The 9,776-nt window shown below is 43.7% G+C and overlaps 1 protein-coding gene across 1 annotated transcript; it reads left to right on the top strand.

Moving 5' to 3' along the window:
• Window positions 1-287: 287 nt before the first annotated feature.
• SBSPON (somatomedin B and thrombospondin type 1 domain containing) lies at window positions 288-9,231 on the top strand (the record flags this gene model as incomplete). Its single annotated transcript, XM_082295076.1, has 5 exons — window positions 288-504; window positions 6,570-6,764; window positions 7,334-7,424; window positions 8,247-8,423; window positions 9,114-9,231. The coding sequence occupies 5 exons, from the start codon at window positions 288-290 to the stop codon at window positions 9,229-9,231; spliced, it is 798 nt and encodes a 265-aa protein (XP_082151202.1).
• Window positions 9,232-9,776: the final 545 nt, after the last annotated feature.

Raw genomic sequence — 9,776 nt, 5'->3', positions numbered from 1 at the left:
CCACCTGGCAGGACACCCCCGGGGACACGTACCCGCCCCAGCTGCCGCTCCCCTGCACACCGAAGCTTTTCCGCGGCAGCTGCGCCGCTGCCCGGAGCCCTCGGGGCTGGGCGCGGGGGCGGCGGCTGCCCGACCGGGCAGGGCAGGGCAGGGCAGGGCAGGGCAGGAGCGCGCCGGCCGCCCCCCGGCCCCGCCGCCCGCCCAGCCCGCCCCGCTCCGCCGGGGGCCGGCGGCGGCCGCAGCGCGCAGCGGTGGCGGGGCCCGCTCGTCGGGGCGGCGCGGCGGCGATGGGCGGCACGGCGCTGTCGGGAGCGCTGTGGCTGGGGCTGCTGTGGGCCGGGAGCGGGGCCGGGGGCAGCTGCCAGGGAAAATGCTGCCAGGGCCGGGATGCCGCCTGCGTCGGCGAGGGATGGAGGGAGGGAGGTGGCTACGGGACCTGCTACTGCGACGGAGGCTGTCGGCGAGCCGGGGACTGCTGCCACGACCACGGCCAGGCGTGCCCGGGTAGGTGCGTCCGCCCTGGCCCTGGCGAGCGGGGCGCGGGTGGAGGGCGGCCGGGCGGGAGCCCGCGCCCCGGCCCTCTCTGCGGGTGCCGGGAGCTGGCTGCCTGCCGGGGCTTCGCGGGATGGAGGTTCCGCCGGGGTTCAGAGCTGGGGCTCAGGACTGTGAGAGGGGCAGATTCCTCCTTCCCCAGCCCCGGGGCGAGGGCATGAGCAGGCACCAGGCTGGGGCAGCGCCAGGGTAGCGGTAGGCTCAGGAAGGGGGACAGAACCTCTTCTCTCACTAGAGAGAAAAGCTTTCCGGATCAGCTGTAGCGCAGTGACAGTCTGAAGTTACTTTACCTCTAAAACATAATGTTACTTACTTTTCACTCAGGCAAGTCCCAAACAGAAATTGATTGCGGGGGGATGTCTGATTACAGAGACAGCAGGGAGATTAATTTAGCACCGCCTGTGTCTCTCAGCTGATTTCTCACATCCTGACAAACAAATATCAGTGAAATAATTGGGGAAGTCCCCACGGTGAGGTTTTGTCTAGGAGCATGAGTCCGCAAGAATTTACTGTGAAGGCAAAGACTTTAAAATAAGCGTAGGAGTATGAGTGAGAGGGTCCTCTGCCAGCCCTCAGGGGATGGCCTGGCCTCCCAGTGAGCACTGGCAAGGAGGGGAAAGTAGCCCAGTTCTACCAAACTGAGTATCCACTTTGTAGGTATTCAGAGCACCTCTTTTTGTGGGATTTCTACCCTTTTCAGTCTTCACAATTTGACCGACCTCCCTGTGCCTGGGATGCAGGACAGAGACCTTGCTTTGCAGGTGCAGTACTAGTACTCGGTCAGACTAATGTCTCCTCCCTGCTGGCTGGACGCATGCCAGCCTACAGCCAAAAAGTCATGAGCCTCTGCTGCACAGTCGTGCTAATTAGGGTGTATTTAGCAGGCTCAGTCCCATGCTGACATAGCCACATAGCTTTGGGACCCAAGTTGGCTTACATCTGCCCAGATTGGGAAGGGGGGGTACAACTCTCGGATGGTGTAGACCCATCCTAAGGGTTGTAAAGCTTTACAGAAGAACTCAGCAGAGCAGAACTATGACCCCAGGTCTCTAGAAGAAACACGGTCAGCTCTCCCACAGCTAAATAATCTCCTCAGAGTAACAGAAGGGGGGAAAAAAAAATGCACCACAAAGTTTGACAGAAGGTAGCATTTTAAAAATTAGCATTTTTAAAATACATTGTTCTTTCATTCAGGAAAGTCAGTAGAGGGAGAACTGGCAAGATGCTTGTCTTACAGCCACAGCATATTGCATCTTTTCAGTAAATCAAATGATTTTTAATATTCACGCATAAAAGGAGAGAGCTGATAAACATGCACAATGTTAGCATTAAAACAGCTGTAATCCTTCAAAAAGAAGCTCAAGATTGTGCTTGAAAAGTTCTAGTTTAAACACTTTCTTTACCATGACTTCAGGTGTGACTTCTGGCACCTGATGATGCCTTGCTGTTATCAAGATGGTATTTTTTGTCTCAGGCTCAGTGGTGATTGCTTCGAAAGGCATTATGTGTTTGTACAAGCACACCACACTTATACCCTGTGTGGGCAGTGGGTGCCATAGATCCAGTCAGGAAGGTGGAGTCTCGGTGGAGCCTCCCTGTCTTGCTGCCTCTCCTGCACCAGAGATGGAATTTGCCAGTCTTTGGTGCCCCAGTTCAGGGAGCTAAACACACAGGGAACTATTTCTGTTTTCTCTATTGCCCATTTCTGCCTGGTTTGACTCCCTGCACTGCCTCGCTGCCCAGTTGTGTGAGCACCAATGCAAACACAAACAGAAGGAACAGCACATTTTGCATTGGTGGGTGTAGCATGGGAGGGCAGAATTTTGGCACCCTGGTGAGGTGGTCCTAAAACTCACACATCCAAAAACTAAATTTACAAGAAGTCATTCTTTTAAAGGCAAATGATCATATATCCTCTCTATGGCAAGCAGTCATTAAGTTGTATTCTGTATAAACAGAAATTCTAAATAGTTCCAGTGGAAGTTTTTATCCATTTACACAAGTATGGGTGAAAATTTTAAAGTCTTTTTTTGTTCCTATTGGATGTTGAGGTTGCCCCACTGAGTCTTCCTAAAATCTGTCTCAGTATTTAATGACACCAGGGATGTTAACTGGCACAGTTCACTGTTTTGAATGTAGAGTTCAAAACACTAAAACAGAAATGTGAAGAAAGGTGGTCTGTGGTTCTCATGCTACAGCTTCTTTGTCAACCTGTTAACAACTCGTGATTTCAGCACCTGAAGAAATGGCATTTCATCCTTTGGGGAAAGTGTAAAGTGCCTCAAGTGTAAGTAATCAAGAGATGCATTAGGAATAATACAAAAACAATGCTCCAAAATAAAATAAACCAGTGGAAGAATGAGCACCCTAAAGCTGCCAGCAGCAGGGTTAAATTCTGTCATGCCTAAAAATTGTTGTAGGTCTGGTACTTTATAAATAGATGGCTCAGCAGAAGTCCATGGTATGCTGAACCTGAGTTCAAGAGTTTTTAAATTAATTTCTTTATAGTTGTAACACTGAAGAATATTTTTGAAGAAAGAATATTTTTGTACATAGAGGGCATTTTAAAGAGCATTTTAAATAGGAACTACTGTCCAATGAGAAAGCCTGAGAAAGGAATCAGCTCGCCATTTGAATCGATGTGGTTACTCTGAGAAAATCCAGACATCCTTACACATTACGATATATGTTGTACAATGAACATACTACAGTCCTTCGTTTTTCTTTTTCCAGAGATGGGAAAAAATGAAATAGAGTTTGACTCAGAAACAAGGATCTGTGTTTCATAGTGCTGCAATGGAAGACAAAAACAAAGTTTTGACTACTCAAGCTTTCATAAGATAGCAGTGTAATTTTTCTGTGTATTTTTGAAATTCCAAGTGTCTCATTAGCTTCCACATTTTGGTAGGTACCTGAGAACAAATCCTGTCCTTCAGTTTCCTTTGACTTGCATCCTCCTTCTGGTTTCAGTGAATCATCATTTAACATTGTTGTGTTAACTAAACTGAACAAATAGCAAGACAGGGAGGGATCCATAAAGATGTAGCTATGGGTCCCTGATACTTGTTTTTGTGTTTCAAGAGATGGCACCATTCCTTTTATGTCAGCTTTGGGACCCATTCTCTGTCATGCTGGGGAATTTGACATCTTTCCAACAAGGCACAAAATTGATCTACTGTCTCTTAATAGTTGTGGGGTACTGACTGCAAGAGCGACATTATTATCCCACTGCCTAAATTCCATTCTAGAAACCCAATATTCTTATTTTTCCACATGACTAGGGCAATTCATCCTTCTTGTTCGAAATCTTGATGACCATAAAATTACCATGTATTGCTGCCGATGACCCATATTTAACTCTCAGCTTGGTTTAATTCCAGTGAGACATGAAGTCATCGCTTTATTTGTTATGCAGTTACTGAGTCCCTTTGGGAGTTTTCTTCATGGAAAATGTGATGTTAGACTTCATGTTATCTGCATATGAAGGTGCTAATATGGAATTAAAGTTCTGTGGAAATTCATACTTATGCAGGTTATTCATACAGCCAGATTGGAAGGGAGTCAATAGATAAGGAAACAGGCTAGATAGACACTTACTGTCCTTTGGGTAGTTGGGTAGAACTAAGATGTGTGATCAGGTCTTGAAGTCTGTGCTTGTACCATTAAATAAAGTGGGGTCAAGGACTGTTTTTGGACCTGCAGACAGGTGGCAAAGACTGTGAGGTCCATACTGCATTTAGCACTTGTCCTGGCTATCCCAGGGTGGGGTCCAAAACGTTTTCACTATCACTGGTTTTCTCTTCTAGTCCTCAATTCTTGGAGCAAACAGTCTGAGGGCTGCACTGCAACATGTCAGCGTGGTGCCTTCACAGCCACAGAGGTTGTGTCATGTACCCTGGGGTACCTGGATGTGTCTGAGGACAGTGCCTGGTGGTGCAGTGTCAGGTGTTTGTATGTGGCAAAGGGGGCTTTTTCTGTTATTTTCCAGCACTGTTCTACAGATCATACCCAGCGGCTGTCTGGAAAGGTGTTTATTAATAAGTAGAGGAAAACACCAGAGAATGCTAATTGTTGAGCAGAATGGGCAGCTGGTGGCCCAGTACCCAGGGCAGCTCTGTGGTTGCTTCAGTGGAGTTCCTTAGGGCGTGGGATTCAGCATCCTCAGCCACAATACACCTGGTGCTCTCAGGACACTCAGAAATGGACGAGTTTGGTCAGAACAGCTGGTGCACAGTGAGAACAGAGGAAGGGAATTCTAGTAGAGTGGTAAGGACATCTGACAGGTAGCCTCTTTCAGAGGTTTCATCTGCTTTATGATATTGGTAGTGGTCCAAGAAATTAGAGATGTAGTGACAGAGCAAACACTGCAATTTCTATGTTTTATGAGAAGAGTCACAAATCCCAAGGAGGTTATCACATTGTACTTTTTCTTCCCAATGTCTTGTGCTGGCAGAATCCCAGACGGCATAAAATATTTTCCTGAAAGACTAGTTCGGTCCCATCACTTCCCTGCAACACTGATACAAGTATGTAACTGGTGGTTAAGCTGTAAAGGTTCTTGGGGATTTAAACTATAATCCAGCAATATGGAAAAAAAATCGAAAGCATGTTCCATTACAAGCTTTTGAGAAATAGTACATATGGGAAAGGAAAAAGTTTTATTTAACTAGATAATGAGAAGCATCACCCAAAACAATCCAGAACCAATTTAAGATAGCCCAGCCATTGATGATAATGTGTATTTTGTACCATTCCCTAACCTGGAGCACCTACCAGGTGGCCTCCAGGAAAGGAGGCTACTGGAAATGGGCCACCAATCAGATTAAATGTCCTTGTAGGCCACAGGTTGAGGATGACTCTTGTAGGGAAATGATTGCTTATCCCCAGAGAATTCTTCCACTTGATGGATGCCCATGTGTGAGACATTTTTCTTATCTGCTCTTTCACTGCTCTGCCTGCCAAGGCTGTGCAGATTTGAAGTTTCCAGGTGGAGGGGTTGTATTTGTTCCATCAGAGATCATCCTCCTCCAGTCCCTCAGGGCTCAGCCTGCAGTACAGTTTTGAAACTCTGTAGTATTCATTCTACCTGCTAAAGGGAAAATTGTGAGGCCATACAGTTTTCAAAACCAGGGACTTGGTGTTCCTGGAGATGAGGCAGAGGAGAGCAGTTTCATGGAGATGTGAAATGGCTGTGTGTTTTTTACAGTTGCATGTTGTTTTAATGGACAAATACTGTGAAGACTTCTGTGTTATGTAGCTTCTCACTTAGGAATAATATATCTTCCACCTGTTTTTGTATTCTCGGAGTGACACCGCAAAACCTTTTCTTCCTCTGCCTGAGGGAAATGCAGTTTCTTACAATTCAAAGTTTACTTTGAAAATAATGGTACTTTCCCCAAAATTTTTGATTAAGTTCAGAGGCAGTTTGTGATCCATGAGAACTGAAATTCAAAGATCCAGTGGACTGTTCTATAGTTGGAAATGAGCAGGACCTGTGTTAAAACAGGGAAACAAAGCTGCGGCAGTGGATATATTTCAGTGTTGAGGAAAAAGGAGTTAGAAATTGATCTGAGGGGAATCAAGCATGCTGCTACTTAATGTTCCAGCCTTTACAAACAAAATCTGGTGGTGTAGGAACTGCCAAGGAAGGTCAGACCAGTCTGGTGTAGATAATCCATGAGCTGGTCTCCTTTGAGGCTTCTGCTTTATGCTTCAGAAAAGGGTACAGAGGAACCCCACAGCTGTAGTGAAAGGTTTTGATGAGGGGCTATTTCTTTGTGGACAAGGGATGGAATAGGGAGCCAACCATTGCAGGCAGGTTTGAATGTTCAATTTGAGTAAGTAAACTCCTGGAAGAGTGTTTAAACCCATATAAATAAAATTAGAAAAGAGAAAGTAAAAAAACCCAAACCAAACAAAAACCCCCTTAATATAATCTTATTATCTCAAGGTTTTGAGAGCAATTAGGATAAAACAGATGTGTTAACTACTAATAATGTTTTAATACTGCTTTGCAGCTATTCCCTGTGTTGTGGGGGAGTGGAGTCACTGGAGTGGCTGTGCAGAACAATGCCATCCTGGGTTGCGGATACGTAGGCGCTATGTACAACAGGAACCTAAAAACGGTGGGGAACCATGTCCAGCTCTGGAGGAGAAGGCTGGCTGCCTGGAATACCTGACTTACCAGGGGGAGGACTGTGGCCATGAACATGGTATTCTCTCTTTGATCTCTCTGCTGTACATTGTGTCCATCACAGCCATCATAAATTTTACTGATATCAATGAATTGCAAAAAGAAAAAAAAGCATCTATCTGCAGTTAGCTCGTTAAAAGTACAATTTAGAACTTTACTTTCTACTGTGATACTGCTTTTTATTCAATACTTTGTTTTCCTACTCTGGCTTTTCATAATTTCTATTAAGCAAACAACTAAGCTGCATGTATTCCTGCAGTTGGATATAAGTATCAAATTATCTCTGTGCAAAGTTAGAGCACAAATTCAGTATGAAACAGGAAACAGTACTCCTTGTGGGATTCCAGCACATCCTGTTTCCTCAGACTAGATTGCATGTATTTTTGATATTTTTCTTCTGAGTAAAGAGAGAGCTTAGCTGTAGGGAATGGGGCTGAGGTCCAATGTTGCCAAGATTTTATCACTTTTTCTATAAAGTGAGCCAGCATCACCATGCACAAGCTCCTGATTCATTCACCCACTGTTACAGTAACTGAAATATGACTCAGCTGTGCCTTGCTGTTTTACCATATCTGTTTTCTTCCTCAGTTCCTGCTTTCATAACTACCTCTGAATATGGTAAAGAAAGAAAAAGACAAGCAGCATCTTCTCTCTGGCCTTCAGACAAAGAAGCAGCAGGGTAATCTATTTATTATATGTATGTGGGTCATCTTCTTCAATAGAAAACAGCTGGCTACAGAGAAAAATGTAATCAAATTTGCAATAATTAAACAATAAGCTATAGCTTGTACTGGTTTTCTCTCCTGCTGTTTATTTGCATGTTCTAGATGTTGTTTTTTATTACTTGCTAATTGTCCTGAATTAGACATTGGGATCATGGTAAATCTGGTGATAGCTGCTTTTGAAAGCCAACAGTAAACAATGCTAAAACAGAGCTGAATGTATCCTAAGTGTAAGTCTGAGAAATTAGGTGTAAGTCTGTGAACAAAGCAGGCTGAATGTGATGGGTCTCAAGAGACCTTTTTTTTTAAACTATTTGACACAAGCAGTAAAAAATTTTGCTTAGTTACCGGTAGAGATGGTTAGGAAGTTTAAATTAGGCTATTACTAGGTCTGTAATGCTCATAATGCTTTGTCCTGTGCTGTTTTCCCTAGAAAAATAAAACTCAGCAATATTCTTAAAGTTTCTTTTCCATTTTCTTTCAGCAGCATAGAAGAAAAAATATGGGTTACGGAGATATTTTTCAAAATAATTTAAGAATACAGAACACTACCAGAAAGTGAGATTATACATAAAGCACTGGACTGGGGCATAGAATGAGAAATAGTACATAATATTTTTAAGAATCCACTGATTAGGTTAGGGTCAGAAAGAGATTTGTTAATAATGATGATGTCTAACTTGCACTTCAGAAGCACCACCCTTGTGATATATAAGTCCATTCAAAGTGCTTAGCTCGTGCTTCATCTATGATAATTTGGTACTTTTCCTTCTGAGCAGGTACTGTGTGGAGTTCAGGACAGAATCTCTCTCACGCCACTGTGCTTTGGAGACGCGTCCGTACAGGCGCTGGATGCAGTACCTGCGCGAGGGACACACCGTGTGCGTCACCTGCCAGCCCCCGGCCATGAGCACGGACACGCAGCGCTGCTCCGGAGATGGACACAACGCACATGGGTAAACACAGCCAGCTGCAGCTGCCTCCTCTGTAGCAAAACCCAGTACAGGAGTTTAAACATCTCAAGACCTCATTAAAAGCTGCATTTTATTACACCTAAAACATGGAACAGCCCATATCGTTTGTAGAGCTGAGAAGGTTTTACTCTTTCAGTTCTCACAGAAATCACTTTTAAAACCTAGATAAAAGTAATTTCAACATAAGAGTTCAATGCTTTGGTTTATTCACTCTTGTGAAGAGATGATGGAACCTCTGTAGTGGAAGAGGACTTTTTAACAGCTATGGGCACTTTTACTTAAAAAGGGTATTTCCTGCCATAGTCCAAATCTGACTGCAGGTTTAACAGTGGTGGATTGGTACTCCCCTCAAACCTATAGACCTGGTTTTTAGAAAAGTAATTGTGAAAGTAGACATTTATTATTCAGAACTGATTTTTATTTGATCCATACATTTATTAATATACATACTACTTAATACCTCTACAACCAGCTACTCAACCCTCCATCCTGGATACTATATTTAGGAATATAATGTCTGCTGCAGAAAGAATTTTAAGAGCTAGATGAGTTAATTAAAGTCTTACATGATTAAACAAATCCAATCTTCTGACATTTTATACAACACAATCCAGTAACACGAAATACACAGCTTTTTAATCTTCTAATTTTTCATTTATTGTCACATTTCAGAGATAAAATCTTACACTGGGAAGCAATTGGCAACTCTCAGTGCCAAGGAACCTGGAAGAAGATCCGACAGCTGGAACACTGTTCCTGTCCCCTGGTGCATAGTTTTATTTTTACATAAAAGTTTAAACAACCTTTAAAATGGCAACAAAAAGAATAAGAAAACTAACACCAATGCCAAGAAATCTACATCTTTCTGCTGCATTTTCTGGAGCCTTAGTAAATTTTGAATGAGTTGGAACTTCGGCAGAAGCATTTCAGGAAACTCTCTCTGCCTTAACACAAAATGCTAAGACTGATCTCTGTATTAGAACACTAGAAGCATGTTTCCATGTTTCTCTTCTGTAATTAAAGAGCTAATGTTTCTAACCATAGTAGTTGTATTTCCTGAAGTTCTCCATCTTTACTGGCCACAGCCCTGTCTACAGGCACTGCTCCTACTCAATAGTGAGCCAGTCAAACATTCTCAAGTCTGAGAATAGTTACTGTCAACATTTAATAGCAAGGGTGAATAAAAATGAAATTTTTGAGAGCTAAAATTAATTTCAGTTTAGGTCTTTTGTTCCTCTCCGGTACCATCTAGACAATTTTTTACACTGTAACTGCATGAGTATCCTTCCTCTATCCTTCCTTTCATATTCAGCCACCTTCATGAAGACATGTATC

The sequence above is a fragment of the Coloeus monedula genome, assembly GCF_965178545.1.
Source record: "Coloeus monedula genome assembly, chromosome: 1".
NCBI classification, from domain to species: Eukaryota; Metazoa; Chordata; class Aves; order Passeriformes; family Corvidae; genus Coloeus; species Coloeus monedula.
This window is presented reverse-complemented; position numbering and strand designations above follow the sequence as displayed.